Source organism: Cucurbita maxima, unplaced genomic scaffold (assembly GCF_002738345.1).
Source record: "Cucurbita maxima cultivar Rimu unplaced genomic scaffold, Cmax_1.0 Cma_Scf00019, whole genome shotgun sequence".
NCBI classification, from domain to species: Eukaryota; Viridiplantae; Streptophyta; class Magnoliopsida; order Cucurbitales; family Cucurbitaceae; genus Cucurbita; species Cucurbita maxima.
In genome coordinates this window covers 3,293,614-3,314,136 of record NW_019272035.1, presented here as the reverse complement: position 1 = coordinate 3,314,136, position 20,523 = coordinate 3,293,614, and the positions used below count along the sequence as shown (strand labels likewise).

Here is a 20,523-nt window from a genome sequence, read left to right as displayed (position 1 = left end):
CCACTTTGAGCATAAGCTCTCATGACTTTATTTTGGACTTTCCCAAACGGTCTAATACTAATGAAAAGAGTATTCCTTGATTATAAACTCATGAGCATTTCTTAAATTAGCCGATGTGGGACTTTCATCATCATACCCCGACTAATTTAGGAATGATCATGTCTTTATAAGCCAGGAATATTGTCTCCATTGGTATGAGGCCTTTTGGAAAACTCAAAACAAAGACATGAGAGCTTATACTTAAAGTGGACAATATTATGTCATTGTGGAGAGTCGTGTTTGTCTAACATTGGCCACTAATTTAATTGAATACAATGTAAAAAGTATCGTAAATTCATATCACAAACCACTATTTTCCTCTAGAAATTTTGGTTTCTGGAGAACGCTAGGTGGGTCTCGACAACCCGATTAACGACCTATTATTATAACTATTCTATTTCCATTTTCAAAGTATTTGTTATAGTCCGTGTTCCAACGTTCTAATTTTCCACGTCTCTTTAAAATATTTTAAAAGGGAATTTAGAATCTTATATATATATTTTATGAATGTTTTATTTTTCATAATTTGAGATTTTGATTAACTAAACAAGTGAAGGTGTAAATTAGTTCTTGTTTAATTATTATTCACCTCAATTAATCAACTCAATAAATGAAGAGAAAAAAAAAAGAGAAACTCTAAGTTTTATTATTTCTAACAAATAGAGAAATAAATATTTCCTTTAATACAACTAATTAAATTTTAAAATCATTCGCTTTTTAAATCATCCGATAATAATCACTACAAGAAAAATAAGATCCCGATCAAATGTTTGATCATGTCAAGAATCTTACTTGAGATTCGAGTTTTAAAATTACTGCAATTTTTAAAATCAATGAAGAGGTCCAGAGAATATAAATCACTGTAATTTTAAAATCTCAAACAAATATTCTTAACGTGATCGATCTTGCTTAAGACAAGAACACTTATTTTAGATTCGAATCACTCCACATGCAAGATCGATCATGTCAAGTTTGAATGATTTTAAGCATGAAATTTAAATTACATTGAATTGCAAATAAACTTAATCTCTTTCTACTATATTTTTTGTCTCATTTTACAAACATAACATACATGACTTTATATAACCTCGGAAGTAAATATCACTTTTATTTACCTACAAACAATAAGTTATATTTAATAGGAACCGACCAACTCAAACAAGTCAAATTGGTTAGTTACCTTATGTTTGTTGTTCGAGTCGATTTTGCATATATCCATTAGCCAATTATCAATTCTAAGAAGAGTTTAAATCGACCAAACTGATCGAATAAGAAAACAATAACAAAAATAGTGTGCCCTCGGGATGATCATCAACTTGATATTATTAAAAAATTGCATATCAATCATATTGCATAAAACTGAGGTGTATCGCTATTTTATCCATTGTAATAACAACACTCGCTTAAAATGAGTTTATCTTGTTAGATCACGACTCTTCACAATAGTATGGTGTTGTCCATATTGAGCACAAGCTCTCATGGCTTTGCTTTGGGCTCTCAAAAGCAAATAGAGATGATATTATCTCATTGGTTTGTAATCAAATAATATTATCTCATTGGTATGAGGCCTTTTAGAGAAGCCCAAAGCAAAGCACGAGAGCTTGTGCTCAATGTGGAGAATATCATATCATTGTAGAGAGTCATGTTCATCTAACATATCTAATGCATTGACGTTTTCTTTTTTAATCTTTCACAAATATATAAAAAAAAGTCAAAATGTTTGGATATAATTTAAATAAAGTCTATTATTAGGGTAATCAAAATTTAGTATCCCAATATGAAATAATATATTTGATATTCCATATTATTAAAAATCCAAAATTTCAAACTTGGATTTTGTTCGGGGCTATTTTCGTCTTTTCAAAAAATCAAACCCGGATTTAATTGAATTAAAAAATCTTAAAATTTTATGCATGCAAATACATGGAGCATTTAAAAATTCGTAGCATCGAATTAAATCCTAAATATTAAAATCAAAATGAAAATATTTTAATTTATGTTTGTAATAATTACTTTAAAAATTTTATTTTCATGGGCATTTTCGTAAATATATCTCCCAACTATATGAAATACGATTTTATTTTGATTGAATTAATTATTTTTCGAATTAATTATATAAACCACTTATAACATTTGAATCTTCAAAAACCGTCCTTCCTAAGTTCGTTCTACTGCTCAACTCTTGCTCATTCGACAAAGCTTCCGCAGATTTTCTTCAGGTAATCGTTTATCTTTTTCTTCCATAATCGTGTCATTGTTGCCTTGCTATGAACAAATGTTAATTGTTTTCGTTCCTTCAATCTTCTTGTTCTTTTAGGATTTTATTATCGTGCGTTGCTATCAAGAAATGTTAATTTGTTTCGTTCCTTCAATCTTTCTGTTCTTTTAGGATTTTATTATCGTTGCGGTGCTATCAAGAAATGTGAACTGGTTTTGTTCCTTCAATCTTCTTGTTCTTTTAGGATTTTATTGTCGTTGCCTTCTGTCGAGAAGTATATTGGTTATGGTTGAGGATTAAATGAAAACTAATGATCAGGACAGAGGTTTGCCAAATCGATAGAATGAGACGTGCTTGTGTCTGTATCTTGGTACTGGTTCAGTAGTGAGTTCTATAGATCACCGTAGTTAACAGGTGCTTTGTCAGAAATGAAGAACCGCGGGGAGGCAGATGGCAGTATCCGGAAATTAACAGCGGAGGATGCCCTAGAATTTCTCAAGAATGTGAAGGACGTCATTGGAAACGAGACGGAAAAATATGAAGAATTTCTTCAACTCATGAAGGATTTAGCGTTTCAAAGGTTTGGTTGCAATATAAAATCTAGTTTATAGGTTTCTCCATTTGAGTTTTGAAGTGATCTGTGTTGTTATCGATTTGCAGAATTGACACTGTGGGCGTCATAACAGGGGTAAAGCGTCTATTCAGAGGTCATAATGACCTGATTTTGGGCTTTAATACCTTTTTGCCACAAAGATATGCAATAGCTTGTCCTCTTGAGGATGAAACGCCTCCTCGAAGGAGGCGGCCTGTTAAACTTGGAGACGCTTTGGAATATATCAGTGAGGTTAAGGTAAATTTTGTCTCAAAACTTGAAAACTTTCATTTTAACCATTGAAGTTTGGAATTTGAAGTTTTTTCTCGTTCAATTCATGATGGAAAAGTTTGTATCTGCTTATATATTGTTGAAATGAACAATCTAAACACATGCGGGATGAAAATTTTGGTTTAGGTTTAGTGAAGAAGTTACAAACAGAAAAAAGAAAATTTGGGGCTTGAGGTTGAAGGATGAGGACGACCAGATGAACAATGTGTTTCTATTGTTCACTTATGCAAATTTAACCTTTTTTGTCTAGGAATTTAATAGCGAAAGGTTGTTTTGAAACAAACTTCAAATGTTAAAATGAAGCATTTACGAGTTTTGGTATAAATGAAACCAACTTCGTAGTTTAGGAGTATTTTCAATCACTTTTTGACGTAGTTTGATGTCATTATTTTGCTTTCCTGCATTATATACATTTTTGTTTTTGTATATGCAGAGACGGTTTGAAGGTGAGTTCCATATATTCAATTCATTTATGAGAAATTTGCATTTGTACAAAAGAGGAAAAAAGCCTCTAAGTGAGCTCCACCGGGAGGTTTGTTTTCACATTTCAAGTTCAAGTAAGAAACAAATTTGCTGTTTTTGTTGCTTCATTTAAGATTAATAGTTTTGGGTTTGCAGGTTTGTGTACTGATGCAAGACCACCCAGACCTTGTTGAGGGTTTTGCTGATTTTCTTCCTTGTCCTTCACTCACAACAACCTCAAACAATGATCGGTGTTGACCGTCCTGATGAAGAAGGTGATGAACTTTCTAGAGTGGGTTTCATAATGTCCTAATCATAATGCAATGAAAAGTTAATATTGTTTTCATTACACATTCTTTCTGCTTGGTGGTTCTGTTTGGTTATTCAAGTTTTTCGTCTCTGTTTAAAGAAGATCTTGGCATTGATCAATATCTTTATTCTTGTTGTTGTTTAACAAGCCATTGTTCTTTTTTGGCGTCTTTGAGTATTCTTTTTGTTGCATCTGTCTTCTTGGTGTCAGTGTTTCTTGTTCTCGTAAGGGTTCTAGCTTTTAGTCCTATTGATTCTCTTTTTGCATTCAGTTCTTCTTCCTTTTCACCAATCAATCAAAAGTTTGTTTCGTTTCTTTCTTTGGGATCTGTAATATTGTCCTGTATTTCATGACAGGTATGTCTTTAATTGAGAAGATGAATCAAAAGTTACCAGAAGTTGATGTTCCACAACAGTTTGTGAAATGCCTTGATGTTTTTGACAGGGAAATAATCCCTCCATAGGAACTGCATTCTATGGTATGAATCAAATGCATACATCTATTTGCTCAGAAAATTTTGTTATAGTAATCAATCATAGAAGAAACTCATTTGTTACTGTTATATTAGAAACTATGGATCATGCTCAATCAATATTCTTGTGTTCTCAAGGGAAGATGTTTACTGATGTTGAAGTGTCTGACAGGTGGCTCTACTAATTACACGTGTAGCTGACGTGGATGCGGAACACAGGGAAGATTTCTATAAGCGTTCAACTTTCAGGTTAGCATGTTTCTCCCTGTTTTTGTTTTTTGTTTTACTCTTCAACTCAATCCTTCTCACATTCAATTGCACCATTTTCTTCAATTTGAGTCGAGTCTGGAGGCTCTTGGTTTGATTACCCTTTACAAGAAATTGTTACAGATTTAGATTTTCATAATTTTGAACTGGAAAAAAGCTTGAATATCGATCAGTTTTGTAACTCACATCTCAACCTTCCTTTAATCATCAGCAAGGAATTGATGGTTTGGTAAAGATTAGCTCCCTTTCAAACTCTCGAGTAAATATCTTATTAGATCAGTCTTTAACCTTTTAGGGAATCTTTTTGTTTGTAGTTTCATACTTAATTCAGATTAACTTCCCCCATCCACCTCCACCATAAGAAGTGTTTCTTGAAGATAAGTCCAAGTCTAAACCAAAATAGAAAATTAAGACAAAATTCTTATCAAGGAAAAACTTGCTTTTTTGTTTTTAATTTTTAAATACTGAGCTTATTAATACTATTTACACCTATTAATTTCTTTGTTTTGTTACCTATTTTATCCAAATATTTTTCAACCATACAAAAGTTTTAACAACTAAAAAATTTTAAATTTAAACTTATTGAACACTAATTTAATTAGCTGTGATGACTATTTTACAAGTAATAATAATCTCAAACTAAGCCTAAGTTAGTTTTGAAAACAAATTGTAGTTGCACAAAGTCTCTTGTACTAACTCGATAGCTTTAAAATTAAGACCTACTTAAAATAAAAGTATATAAGAAATCTAATTTTATTTTTATTTTGTCTTCACCCACTTTGTCGTTTTTTTTTTCTTTTTCTTTTATGATCAGTTGCTTCACTACCTTGTTTTCCAACTTGTCTTGTCTATAGTAAGTAATTAATACTAAATTGTTGTGATTTAGTCATTATAACTAAAATAATGTCTATTTTTGTGCTTTAAACATAAAACTATGTAATAAAGATAGATATCTAACTTTATATATAAAAAAGGGAAATAGACGTGATAAATAATAATTTTTAAAAAATTTCCATTTCAGTAATAAACTCCTAATTTATGTGACTTCTTTTTTTCTTCAAGTTTTATTTATTTTTTTTTTAATTTTGAAACAGGAATGGATGCAGGATTTACAAATATTACCTTGAAAAAACGACAATGACCAATCCAAAAGCCATAAACAAAAAAATTGAAGTAATTAAACACAAAATCAATAGTTTAAAAATATAGTGGATATCATTTAAGGCTAGTAACATACATCACCATATTCAATCAGATGTTTTTGTTAGATGAATACATCACCATATTCAATTAGGTATTTTTGTTAGATGAACACGACTGTATTAAAGCAGCCCAAGCGAGACTTACCATATCCATGTGAATTATGTCCCCTATCTCTATGAATATAAAAGAATTATTCCATAATTGCTCACTAATAATTATTATTCACTAATAATAGTGGAATCACTAGCGCATAGTCAAAAAGAGATTCGGGCACAACACCATTGATATGAAATTGTCCACTTTAAGAATGAATTCTTATGACTTTACTTTAGACTTTCTCAAAAGACCTCGTACAAATAGAGAGAATATTATTTAATTATAAATTCATTAGAATGAGTTCTTATGATCATTCCTCGTCTTTTGAAGCTAGGATTAAATTTCTTTTTCTAAGATTCTACCAGTTTGAAAAAATTAAGCACAAAAAAATTAAAATTTGTGAACTAAAAATTGAAATGATGGGCGCGCCGGCTTTGCTGAGATACGACAATATTTGAGAAGGTACAGCCTCCCTAAATCAGAGGTCAATATAGGGTAAATAAGAACAAAAAAGTGGCAACTGAAATTCATTAATTTTCAATATTAATCCGTACAATTTCTCCCTCTTTTTTGTTTTAGGACCCAAAAATAAAGGTTTTCTTAATCTTCAAAATTCAAAATTCAAATTTTAAAATTAAAAAAAAAAAAAAAAAACTTTGTAATTTAATCTTAAATTTATAATATTCTGAGTGTATGGCAAACTTTTTCAATTTATTTAATATTTTTTTATAGTTCTTAAATCAACACGATTCAAAGTCAATTTTGATCAATATAACCAAATAAATTAAGGCAACTTGCATTTGATCTAAAAAAATGTTAAAAAGTGGTCAAAAATCTCGACTCCTATCTTATTTATCCGGTGGAAATCAACTTAACCTCAAAATATAAATCATCCAAATATTTACCAAAACTCAGCTTTAAATTTGAGCAAGCACTACAACATCATGGAACTACTAGTATAAAATGGAACTACTAGCATAAAATGGAACTTCAAAAAAAAAAAAAAAAAGTCTCTTCAATCTCTGCATCTTTCTAATGGGAATTGGTGCATTGATGATCCCCCCAAACTGGAATCCTTTTCTCATAAACTAGAGGAGTGAACACAGGGAACCCTTGGTACAGCTTTAACAACGACGTCATTTTCATCATCCTTCAAGCATTGTTTGGGCAGCGTCAATCAGGGTTGGCCTAAAGTCACTTGAAGCTCTACCAAGAACAGTGTAACCTTCCCTGTCTTCCACATCCACGTCCGCTCCATGTCTTATTAGAAGAAGAGCAACCTGTCAGACACATCAACATAAAGTTACACATCTTCTCTTGAGCTTACACAACTAGTAATAACATTTGTCTACCACGACAACACAAGCAATATCTACATCTAAACCACCAATGCTAATCACAAAACTAAAAAATAAACATAGCCCGATGTTTAAAAACGTGATGAAATACGTAATTTATTTTAACTGAATTGAGTTATACTCAAGTTGGTACTAGTTTTATAGAAAATTAGAATTATTTGCCTCATTAATCATCAATCACAACGCCCCTTTCAGCCAGACGAAGATGTCATATACAACCAACATCATAGAACAGATGATAGAAACAAACTTATCTAACTAAAGAAAAACTTATAACAGAGTTCGGAATATATGTGTATATAAGAACCAAAATAACCTCTTTGTTTTCGCAGATTACTGCGTTCATAAGAGGTGTTTGACCAGCTTTATCAGTTGCATCAACTTCTGCTCCTTCCTCGATCAGAAGCTCACACAATTCTGAGTTCCCAGTGCTAGCTGCTCGATGCAACGGCGTGCAGCCCACCTAATTTTTGTTCAATTCATCAGCTCCAATGAGCAATATTGATCAGATGATTCACAAGTATGACACAATAAGACTTTTCAACTCTAGCTGTACAAGCAAACTACATGTTGAATTGAAATAAAGCTTAGGCAATTTAAAATACTATATATGAGGTGACTGACATGCCTTGTCTTTTGGATTAATTTTGGCTCCATGTGAGATAAGAGTTTCAGCAATCTTCAACCACCCTTTGCTCGAAGCATAATGAAGAGCAGTGCGACCACCATTATTTTTCAAATTTACCTCGGCTCCTGAAAGATGAAAAATGAAAGGTCTTGAGCATAAACATGTGCGTATAAAAATCTCAAGTATAGAAATCGTGTTCATCATAAACATGATATATCATGAAAAAAGGATGCAGTGAGTTTATTAAATAATTTTGGTTTAATCGTTCATTTGTTTTAATTACTCAGCGGCTCTATTCCAGTAAAAAGAAAGGTTTTGGCTTTTGTAACATACCCTATCAAAATCAATTTCAATTGTAACTTATGAGTAAGATTTCATTTGAAGACTTTTATGAGAGCATAGGCTATATCAAAACATCGCGAGGAATGCTTTAAAAGGAAGAAAAATGAAGAGAGAAAAAGACAGCTTCGGAATTATAGATAATTCCATAAACATATTAATTCCTGCATTCACAAGAGTATAGTACCTAGTGAATAATCTTTCTTCATTCTCTCTCTCTCTCTCTTTTTTTTCCTTTTCAAATGTGACGAACATAGCTTTTAATTAAATCAGGGGAGAAAGATACGAAGAAAGAAGCAATTATAGGGTCTGCAAAAGAAAAATTTATTGGGGAGGTAGGCACAGTGTTGTTGTTGGTCTCATGGCTGATAGAGGCACCATCAAAAGCATCTTTTAATTTTTTTTTAGTTCATCTTTTACTTTCTTTCTCATGCATCTAATAGTTAAATAGTTAAGAGTGCGACAGTCGCATAGAAATTTTTCTTGAATGAAGGTAATAAGAAACCAACACAAATAAAAGAGAATAAAAACGACTCACTCAAAAGGTATAAAAATTATAATATTTACAAATTACTATCAAGAGATAGACAAATGAAAAGAAATTTAATCTCAAGAGAGCACAAAAGTTTCTTATCCTTATCATGCCCTTGCCCTTTCTCTTGCCCTTGCTTCTGAAAGGGTGAGCCATGAGAGTGATGAGCAAGAGATATTTGAAAGAGCAGAGACAAGGCAAGTGATGGGGTCACACGGAACAACCAATACCCAATACTGCTAGTGGAAGTGCAAGTCAGGAAGACATTATTACTGCCTTCCTCATTCTATTAGCAGAGGCAATACCACGAAAGGAAAATGAAATATTGGGGTTCCTTTGCTGGATATTTAAGTGTTTAGACCACTGGATAAAAGAGAAAAAAGGAAGCCATGAAGACAGTCCTCTTTAAGGTTGCCTTCCAACAACCACCAGAATTCTTCTGCAGATAGTTGTCGTTTCTCCAACAAGATCAGCATTCTCCCCCACTCAACCTCTCTGTCATTGAAAGATCTTTTAAACTTTGTGGTCCATAGACAAGAGCTGTGATGGTTCCTTCGTAAATTTTTAATTTAACTTTTCAACCAACCAAAACTTTATAAGTTGTTAAAAGATCTTTGAGTTTTGTTATTTTCAAAGTATTTATTTCATTTCTAGCATAGGTTTTAATTATTTGAATTAAACGGAATTTAGAAAAGTTGTCAAGACCATTGGCTATATAAACCCAAGGAAAGCTTTTTGTTTCCATACAGTTGAGTTGAACGATTTGAAGTTGAGTTTTCTCTTTAGAATTGCACCAGAGAGCATTCTGCCCCTTTGCAAGCCTTGTATTTAGGGTGCATGTCTTAAAACATTCAAGCTTGTTTAGTCACCAATTTGTAGTGTTTTAACCTTAGATAAAAATTAATTTTTTTTTCCCTTTTTAAACAAGAAACAACTTCTCACTGATATAATGAAAAGGAAAATATTCAAATGATACCAACTCCTCTCCAAAGGAAGTGGAAAAGAAAATAGAGAGAAAAAAGAAAAAAAAAACAAGCAAACAAGATCATAAAGAAATTATAAAAGAAAAGGGAATGACTAAGAAACAAAAAAGACCTATCAAACAAAAGCTTAGCTTCAAAGAAAACTCAAACAATAACCACAAAGTATTGCGACCTAATAAAGGGAAAAATTTGTAGGTTCGATTCCTACCGGATGCACTTGGAAGGTTCAGTTCAATCGCCTTTAATTTGAGATTTAGATCCTGAATCTCCATAAATGGGTATGACTGGTTAAGGGGACCTGTTTTCTTTTGCAACAACCCCAAGTTAAGTAGTTCTTGCATTAACCAGTTTGAAATTAGGCTGAAATGACTACAAGTGTGTGCATTTATCAAGAAGGTACACCCCAATTATGAGGTACATCAGTAGGTGTTACAATAATACATAGATGAGTTTTGTCTGGTAGAACCACTCCGTCTTCTGCCCAATGCGGTACAATCCTGTTTTTTGGTCGTCCCTCGAGTGGGGCTCATTTTATTTCAAGGAGGCGCCAAAGGGTAGGAGTTCTAGACTCCTTTTACACCACCGTGTAGGGAGTTTCAAATGATCTTCAACAAAAGAGTACTTATACCCGAAACTAACACAATGAGTAGGTAGAAAATACCTAGGGTCGAGAGAGCATGTAGAAAATACCTAGGGTCGAGAGAGCATGTAGAAAATACCAAGGGTCGAGAGCTTTAAATGTGCTATGATCTCAATAGGTTAGAGACAAGTTCTTGACGGAGATTCATCTACCATAACCTTCAATAAAATTTATTTGGACGACTATGCTCTTCATGAGACCATATTTCAATAAGCAAATCTAAATCACCATCGTCTTCATTTACCTTCATAATCAAAAGTTTTAAATGAGTCCCTTCAAATTTAGTGAAATCTTGCTTGCATGAAAGGATTAATTGAATCAGAGTCCTTAAAGTGATCTTCCAAAGCATCTTTGATCTCATTCCAACTTTTGTGAGCAAATAACCTAGAAGCAACCATTAGCTCACTGGAATCCAATTTCACCGTTAAACATTTTTAACCCGTTGAGAATAAGAAAAAGACAACTTTTCAACAATACTTAAAGAATCTTTTGAGATCTCATTGACCGGAAACCCAAGCCCCTGTTTTTCATTCAAGTTCTTAAATACATCCTCTACAATACAACCGAAAGAAAAGAATTTTTTTTTCCCAAAGACAATTTAGCTAAATTAAATACTTCATGAGAGTTGTCCTCTCAGAAAATATACCAACCTATTTTTAAGAAACTCATAGGGACTTGAATCAGCTTTCTTCCTACAAAAGGTGGCCAGACAATGCAATCAATGAACCAACCAAGCGTTGTTGACCGATTGAAAGCAGGTACTCTTGCAAGAAGTCCCTAACAATGTTTGGTAGTTGGAATCTTGCATACATATATTAAATTGTCCCTAGATAGGATGCCCATCCAAGAGATGATGTAAGGATTGAGTGTTAGGAATCACGACTCTTCACAATGATATGATATTGTCCGCTTCCCCAAAAGGCCTCATACCAATGGAGATATATTCCTTACTTATAAACCCATGATCATTCCCTAAATTAGCCAATGTGGGACTCCCTCCCAACAATCCTCCCCTCGAACAAAGTACACTATAGAGCTTCCCCTGAAGCCTATGGAGCCCTCGAATAACCTCCCCTTAATTGAGACTCGACTCCTTTACTGGAGTCCTCAAACAAAGTACACCATTTGTTCGACACTTGAGTCACTTTTGACTATACCTTCGAGGCTCACAACTTCTTTGTTCGACATTTGAGGATTCCATTGACATGGCTAAGTTAAGGACATAACTCTGATACCATGTTAGAAATCACGACTCTCCACAATGGTATGATATTGTCCACTTCGAGTATAAGCTCTCATGGGTTTGCTTTGGGCTTCCCCAAAAGGCTTCACATCAATGGAGATGTATTCCTTACTTATAAACCCATGATCATTCCCTAAATTAGCCAATGTGGGACTCCCTCCCAACAATGCTCAAAATTGAGACCTTAGAAGAAAAAGTCACATGACTTGGCTTCGAGCATAGGGATAGCTCGACAAAGTCTATTGCCCATGTGGAAGAGTGCGTCAAAGGTTTAGACAACTCCCTGAAAGCAATGGTTTAGATGTTCTCAGATCTTTCTAAAGACGTAAAGGTTGCCCTTGATGTTGTCAGGATCGTAATGGCGAATTTGAGTGCTAAATTAAACATCACCATTAGAGCAGTGAAGAACCAAACCCTTAACACGATTTTGAGAATACAAAGGAGCATGGTATTTATTTCTAGACGTAAAATTTTGTGAACTGTTCACCAAAACGATATCTTCCCTCTTTGAATCTTTAACAACGAAAGGCAAAACTTCATATTACAACTAATGAATCCATGGGATGAAAGTGATTCATTTAACCTCTCTGATTCCCGTAAAGGCATTTCATGGTACAAAATATTTGCATTAAACATATCAAATTTTGATTCAAAATTAATTCCTTTCTCTATTATGAAAGTTACAGTGTCAACATTCACATTTGAAAACAAATTAGGTTCCATCATCTCTTGTTGGGTTGCAAACTTGGGCATCGCCTCAACTTCCTGAAGATTCTTAAAACACCTAAATAGACAATAGACCATCAATTGCAGACTTAAAGAAAACACTGTCCTTTCTCTAATCATTTGGAACAACACCCCATCATTCATAACCTGACGCAACCTAAAAATGTCCAAAGGGTTAGTGAAATCATTTAGTGACAATTCACCTTGGATAATGGACTTATATACTCAAACAGATAGTGTAGAGCCTTATAATCAACACAAAACCTCCTACTATTGCCTTTTTTTTTTTTTTCACTAGGAGTATCAGGTTGGTATATGGTAATGTCTCCATTTAACATTTCTTCGATCAATTTCAAACTTCTAAGCATAAGTGTACCTGTATGGCTTGACATTGATGGGTGGTTCACACTCCAGGAGTTGGATTCAATTGTCAATTAATCATTGAGGGAAAAGTTCATCAATAGTTGGAATAATTGTTTAGAACTTTTGGATAACAACTTCAATCGCTAGCACATGGAGTCGAGTTCTAGGGTTGTCAATTCTACCACATACTCCACAACTGACAAGTGCCTCTACTCGTCAAAATATCCCTGGTCCCAAGTTTTTGTTAGGCTTTCAAGGAAACACCTATTTGAACCGATGTTAGATTTCCTACCATACTCTCTTCTAGTTGCTTATGCGTCATCGTCTACCCCTTTCTCAGGATTAACGTGCTTTGACACCAATATGATAGGTCCAAGAAATTTAAAGTATGCAATGTAGAGAACAAAGTAACGATATCACCATACAAAGCTCGACTAACTTGAGAGAGGAAATCTCTACTAAAAATGCACTACAAATCCCAAGATAACCATATCCCTCCCCCCTCCTACCTACTAGCCCTGAAAGGCAAAGTGTCTTCTCATTCTAACTAACTTTCTTTTGCTTTACCTTTTTACCCTTTCTAATATAGAAGTTTATAATTGTGGCCTAACAATCTCATACTTCATGCTATGGCAGGTACAAATGCTGGTAATTTTCTACTGTGTAGACAAAAGGTGACTAAGGCACCATACAACAATCAACTAAGCCAATTCAAGAGGCCTTCTATTCTCCCTTTAACACATAAACTTTCTCACCCTCACACTAATTTAAAAGGATACATTTCCCTTTCAACCCTCCTATAATAAGCTTTCACTATTAAAGACCTAAAATTACTCCTGTCCGAAACACCTTGTCCCCGATGTGAAAATCTAGAAATTAGTACTGAATATCCTGAAAAACCGTCCATGATGCTGATTCTCCAAAAGAGGTCTTTCTATTATACTAGGATCTTCCAAACATTAGTGTCAGTGGTCTCTCGTTCCACTATCCATTTTTAGGTTTAAGTTCAAATTAGAAGGTGAGAGTCACAGTCTTTATCAACACCCAATAAACTAATGATAACAAGAGAAGATTAAAAACGACATAGTTTGATTACTAGACAGTTTTAACAAATTTCATGGGCATCTTGAAGATGGAAGGTGAGAGTCTAAGGTCCCCTTTTCTAGAGACCTCCAATAATTAACAGTCGCCTACAGTGCAGAGTCTATAGCAAGATTCATCCGTATGCTAAACAACTTAGCTTTGTACATAAACTAGCCGACTCAAAGCACTACAAAAGCAACCAGATATACAAAACATCAGAAAATCTTAGAATTCACTTACTTCCGCTTAGCAAGATATCTAAAATATCAGACCTCCCAATGCTAGCAGCAGAATGAATCGGTGCCCAACCTTCCTCATCGGCACAGTTAATTAATTTTGTAGACTGATCAGCAGTAGCTAGTATCTTTACCACCTGGTGCATTACGAAGAATTCCAATAATGTATAAATAAGGCCAACAAACATCCAAATCTAAGCCTTAAACAAAACCACTGTCGGTACTTCATTACGCATTTCAAATTGACAAGGTGATAAGTCGTCATTTCTTCAAATAACAAAAACAATGCCAAAAATAAAACCACTAGTTGACTAGTTGTAATTCATTTACAAGAGAAACCATGGGAGAGAGTTTTTGGTTTCGAATTTCACTAATTCAAAGAAAAGTTAGGTGCTGACTAACATCGGCGTGGCCTGAAGAGACAGCAACATGGAGAAGAGAGCGGCCATCCTCATTTCTCAGGGAGAGAGATTGAGAAAGCTGGTGTGGTGCAAGGGCAGCGAAAGCGGAAGAATCGCCGGTCTCTGCGGCTTTGAAAAGATCTTCATCTTTGATTAGACGAAGATCTTTCGAGGCATCGATTTCCATATCCATGGATTTTGAGAACTTGAAGGTTAAGCTTGGAGTGTTTGAGTTGCTGGAGAGGATTCTCACTCTGATCACAACCTCTGTTAGTCCGAACCGAACCGCCGAAATGGAACGTTCTAGACTTTCCAGAATTGAATAAAAATTGAGGGGAAAAAAAACAAAGAACATTTAATTTCATCTCTTACCCATTTAAATCATAAGCTTCCAATTGGATCCATTTGAGTTCTAAATTTGGAAAATTGTATCAAATTTATACTTTCCATTAAATTTTCATTTCAATCCCCTAAAAAGGTTTGTCACACATACTTATTAAAGTCATGTAATTTATCTTAAATTTAAGACGACTTCAAAATGTCATGCAATGTTGTGAAGTTTGAAAATAGTTGGAATACGATAAGTATCTAAACCAAGAATTAGTGGTAAAATGACCAAAATGTCCCTAAGATTCTCGTTTAAACATGCTTTGAAGTTGAACCAGTTAGGACCCAAGAAACATCCGAAGGAAACACATCCGAACTCAAGATAAGATTTCATTATAGCTTTATATGATTCTTTAGAATAACTCAGGGTTATGGGTTCATATGTTTATGAATGCATGCTACCGCTTATGCCTCAAGAAATTATGAACCTTAGAAACTTACAAGATTGAGAACCAAAAATAATACTACACAAGCTCTGCAACTACCTAGATAAGAGAATGCTAAGTATCACTCGAGGATAAAAGATCAAGGTCCTCAAACATAGAAATTCAAGAATGCTAGGTAATACTCTAATCATGTCCAATGTGACCCATGCCCCGACACCATGCGGTGCTTTCAAGGCCCATATTTTCCTCTTCTAGGTGGGATGCCCTGCACCATGTCTTCTTAGCATAATGTCAAGTGTAGTCTCATGTTCTCTCATCTAGATGAGATGCCCTGTGTCACAATCTCTGTTTCTTGGTGGCTGATTTGGCAATTGTGCGGCACTCACTCCCAGCACTGAGTGAGTCAAGCCAACTTTGGATTACGTTGCCCACGGTTGGGCAACGTGTATTCAAACCTCAGGCCTCGATTAAAAAAGAAGACTTTAGAAAGCGAGGGAGAGAGGTTTTGTAAATAGAGTTTTGAAAGCAAAAATGAGAGAGAGAGATTGAGAGTGGTGTTATATAGCATGCAAGCAGAAAGGCAACAACAAGGACTTAAACAGTATATAACTTTTCGGGTATGCAGAATTTGACAACTAGTCGCATCCCCCTATAGTACATTTTGGGACATTTCGTGCCTACTAGGCGTAGCCATGATATCGCTGAAACGTCATACTCTTAAAGAAAACAAGAAAGAAATAGTACAACATGAAAGCAATAAAAGAAAGCGGTAAAGTAGTACAAGGCAAAGAGTTTCGGTGTGTAACAGGCATGCGACCATGGGAAACACACCTTGGACAAGCATGACCGTGACATCCTCCCCCACTTAATCGGTTAACATACCTATCAACCGTCTCATTTCTTCGAACTCTGCAATCTGAGGTGTGGTTGTCTTCAGGTCGTTGGCACTTCCCCAACTGATTTCTTCTTCGGGAAATTCTTTCCACTTAACTAAAAATTCTTATAAGTTGCACTTTGGTTTGCCAATGAGACAAGTTCGCTCGGCTAAAATCTCTTGTACTTCTTTTTTACTCGAGTCCTTCATCGTCATTGGTGGTCGTGTCACTTGGTTGCATTGATGGTCGTCGTTGTTTGAAAGACACAGTTTTAGGTTACTTACATGGATGACGGGGGTGAATTCTCATCCATGTAGGTAGTTGGAGACGATATGAAGTTCTTCCAACTTTCTCAAAGACTTCAATTGGTCTCTCAAATTTTCGCACTAGTCGTTGGTCTCGATTCCCACGGAATCTAAATTATTCTGATCTCAGCTTGATCATAACTTGGTCACTAGCCGGAAACACTAATGATCTTTGTTTTTGGTCTGCCCACTTCTTCATTCTTCGTGGGGCTTTCCCCAAGAATATTCGTGTTATTTCTGAGGTTTGCTTCCACTCGGATCGTGGTCGCTTATAATACTAGTGGGAATGCCCCACAACTTCACTACGTGTCGAAAAAATAGTTCTGCAGTCGCTTCAACAGAGCATGACTTGGGAGTTGGGATGAATGTGACATATTTGGAGAACCTGAAGATGATGACCAAGATGGACTTCATTTCTCCTACCTTGGGGAGATGTGTAATAAAATCTAGAGAAATACTTTTCCATGGTCGGAAAGGGACCGGTAAAGATTCTAGTAGTTCGGCAATTTTGTTTTGTTCAACCTTGCTTTGTTGGTAGATAAGACAAGTCTTTGTAAACTGTGTCGCATACTTGGTAAGCAGCCTACTTGTAGGCTCTCGTCGCATCCAGTTCCTAGTAGGTTTCCACGGGCTTTTCAATAGGCTCTAGGAAGCTTGGGCTTAACTCTATGGTTGTCTGACCTTCTGGGGAGGCTCCCAACGACGTCGTGGTGTAGTTGGTTATCACGTCAGTCTAACACACTGAAGGTCTCCAGCCCAAGTCTGGGCAACGCCATATTTGAAATTTTTATTTTTTATTTTTGTTTTTGTTTTATAATCTCGATTCATTTTAGACCTCTACGAGAAAGTTTAAGAGTTCTAGAGCTTGATAAGCTCGAGAATCGTGCCCTCGAGCACACATTGAGCGTGTAATTAATTGCTTTGGACTTTTATTAAAGAAATACTTGTAGGAATCAACACGGACTAGGGTGGAATGATTATGAGCAGGTTGCATGCTTAATCCAGCCAAAAATTTATGAACTAAACTTGGTATCAGAGGTCTAGGTTGATTGGTCCAACGGACTGTTTTCGCTGGACCAAGAGTCATTGAGTCTTTAGTTACGTGATTTTTCGAGGCTTCAAATCTCAAACCGTGACGAAAATGACAAAAAGAAAGGAAAATAAAAAGAAAAATAAAAGCAAAATTAAATTGAACATTAAAATAATGCAATTTAAAATCAAACAACGCCACCACTAAAACAAATTGAACAGCAATACAAACATGCGTTGTTAAAGGCTTGTTACGGATGGAGAAAGGGTCCAAATAATACTCGCTTAACGAGAAAGGGGTCTAGGGGGTGTGTGAATCAACTGGTGGGTCCATATTCGCACGTGTGGACCATGTATATAATAGTAAATACACATCCAATTACCCACTTAGGATAACCATCTTAGAAATATAGACCGGATATGATAGGTCTCACTCATGTTTGTATGTACTTGAGTCTAACCTTAATAGGGGATCACTTCCTGAGTATTTCTTAAAATACTTAAGTCATGTATACTCTTATTTTTATAGGTAAACGGAAGACTCTCATGTACGACTGACGGTGACATCGCAACCTAAGAAACTGTGGCACATGCATAAGGTAGTTTGTAATATGAATTTAGTAGACTATAAGTTAGTATAGGTCAGTTTGCATTTCCATATAGTAGTATATAGGTTAGTTTACGACATCTTTACTTTATGTTATTTTCAATTTTTATTATTTTATTTATACATGATGTCGGTCGTTACCTTTCACATTTATTATTTTTTATTTCATCTCATTTCCGCTATAACATTTTGGTTTGAGCTATGATTTGAGTGATTAAAAAACGATAGAAATTGATAATAATTAAATGTATAATTAAATGTATAATTAATTTGAAAAAAGAAAAAAAAAACCTAAGCATTTATTATTGTCATTGTGTGGAACAAAATCATATTCCAAACTACCCAAGCAATAGGTAAAAGTAAAGATATGAATTTGAAACCTTCATCGACTCTACTCCAAAACGCAATCGGCATCCTGCACTTTGGTTTGGCGGAGAGAATATGAAGGGGGAAGATAGCGACCTTCCTCCTCGATACTTTTCTGGTTCTCTTTTCTTTTTCCGAATCCTTCCGTATTCTTGCAAATTCATGTTCATCCAGTTTCTCTAAAGGTAACAACACTTTACATTCTCTATTTTACGTTCGTCTTCGATTTTCATTTTCATTTTCATTTTTTTGTTTCATATTTCGTTTGATTTGATTTTGATTTTGATTAGGATTATCTTGAATTTCTATTCTCCCGTCGATTTGTGAGAATGATTACATTTCTCCGCTGGATTGTTGGGGGCGATGGATGTTGTTGTTGTTGTTGTTGTTGTTGTTATTGTTATCAATAATTTTGCGACTTTTTTTTTAATTCAATCTTTGATCTTGAAGCAAGTGCATTTTCTCGGAAGCAATTTGTTTTCTTCTTTTTCTATCTTCTGCTATATGGCATATCGGATGGTTACATCTCTGTTACAATGTATGCCAACACTCTTCGGTGTTGATTATTTTGTGAGACTTGGTACGCATACTGGACTTCCGCTGTATTTTTTATATTTTTGCGAGTTCTTGTTTTTCTTTTGTTGTTTTTTTGGTGGATAGTCTACTTATTTGCTGAAGGTTTGAATGTCGAAAATTGTTGAATTGGCAGCCGCCGTATGATCGATGACTATCTCGTGTATGCATGCGTAGAACTGTTTGTTGATTGTTGTTGAAATCTTTGGATGAAAAATGTCCTTATTTATATAAAATTTTCCATCAAAGTGATAATTTGATACCATTGATTTTTTCAATTTTGCTAAAGAGGTTCCACAGATTTCTAAAGATTGTTTTTAAAGATATTTTTGTAGAAAGCTCTGCATCATTCAAGTAACTCCTTTGTTGGATCTCTCATTTGAAACTTGTTTGTTTGGGTTTGAGGAGTGTAATTTCTTGGATTGAATATAGGAAGAAGGAAACTTAGTGAAAATTGTAGATTTTCTTTCATAGATGAAGAACATCCATTTTGCAGATGTCCTGTCTGTAGCCTATTGAAACAATTCTTCTGCCAAGATGTGGAAGCTGGCATCGAACGCCTTTGCTGGCATTCGATCTAAGAATAACTCGGCTGTATCTAAACAAGCTTTCTGGGAGTGCTCGGACGACGAGGTTTGCTCAGAAGACAGTAGAGATGAAGAATTGGAATGCCCAATATGCTGGGAATCTTTCAACATTGTGGAGAATGTGCCTTATGTCTTATGGTGTGGCCATACATTATGTAGAAATTGTGTATTAGGCCTTCAAGGGTATGTGCTGAAACTAGCAACTCGCCAAATCCGAATCCCGATCTTCATCTCGTGCCCTTGGTGTCATCAGCTTTCGCTACGGGTCGTATACAAGGGGAACCTGAAGTTTCCCAGCAAGAACTTTTTTCTTCTTTGGATGGTTGAGAGCCTTAATGGCAATGAGGGAAAACTTGATCATCCCTTCAATGGGGATAATCAACCAGTTTTTTCTCTGCCTCCATCCGACGCCGATGCTTCTCAGAGGCATTCGTTTTCGGACGGTCGTGTTAATCGCCACGGAATAGAGAGGCGACCATGGTTGTTTTCCTATGAACATTTAGATTGCCTCATCCATTTAATCTTCAAGTTTCTACTGGTTGTCATATTTGTTCTGATAGTAGTTTTTGTAATCCCTGGAAGTGCACTCATCTTGCTGCTTTACTTGCTAATAACTTTCCTTTTTGCATTGCCATCTTTGCTGATATTTTACATTTCACTCCATGCTTTGGAAAAGCTTATGAATGATATAACTTCATGAAATGTCTTAAACTATATGATTTGGTGAATTTTCAAACAATCCCACTATTGTTGTTTTTCCAACATTTCTGACTTTCAAGGAAGCACAATCTGGAGTTCTTCAGGACCAACTCAATTGCGCATTTATTTAAATTTTAGATAACTTATGTATTTCTTTGATTTCTCTCAAATTTCATCCAACTATAAATAATTTCAGGATACTATCTTTTCGATGGCTTAATCATGCT

General features: G+C 34.9%; 3 protein-coding genes across 3 annotated transcripts; 2 read left to right on the top strand and 1 right to left on the bottom strand.

Moving 5' to 3' along the window:
* The first annotated feature begins 2,201 nt into the window (after window positions 1-2,201).
* LOC111493793 (paired amphipathic helix protein Sin3-like 3) lies at window positions 2,202-5,879 on the top strand. The gene is made up of 8 exons (XM_023143644.1): window positions 2,202-2,258; window positions 2,684-2,837; window positions 2,918-3,107; window positions 3,574-3,672; window positions 3,759-3,877; window positions 4,269-4,390; window positions 4,557-4,633; window positions 5,746-5,879. Exons 2-5 carry the CDS (start codon window positions 2,686-2,688, stop codon window positions 3,858-3,860), a joined length of 543 nt encoding a protein of 180 aa, XP_022999412.1. The 5' UTR covers window positions 2,202-2,258; window positions 2,684-2,685; the 3' UTR covers window positions 3,861-3,877; window positions 4,269-4,390; window positions 4,557-4,633; window positions 5,746-5,879.
* A 931-nt stretch (window positions 5,880-6,810) lies between these two features.
* On the bottom strand, window positions 6,811-14,787 carry LOC111493792 (26S proteasome non-ATPase regulatory subunit 10). The gene is made up of 5 exons (XM_023143643.1): window positions 14,484-14,787; window positions 14,086-14,218; window positions 7,937-8,061; window positions 7,625-7,771; window positions 6,811-7,230 (listed from the first exon to the last, which is right to left on the bottom strand). Exons 1-5 carry the CDS (start codon window positions 14,673-14,675, stop codon window positions 7,096-7,098), a joined length of 732 nt encoding a protein of 243 aa, XP_022999411.1. The 5' UTR covers window positions 14,676-14,787; the 3' UTR covers window positions 6,811-7,095.
* A 3,655-nt stretch (window positions 14,788-18,442) lies between these two features.
* Window positions 18,443-20,297, top strand: LOC111493743. Its single transcript, XM_023143569.1, has 2 exons — window positions 18,443-18,622; window positions 19,507-20,297. Exon 2 carries the CDS (start codon window positions 19,548-19,550, stop codon window positions 20,295-20,297), a length of 750 nt encoding a protein of 249 aa, XP_022999337.1. The 5' UTR covers window positions 18,443-18,622; window positions 19,507-19,547.
* Window positions 20,298-20,523: the final 226 nt, after the last annotated feature.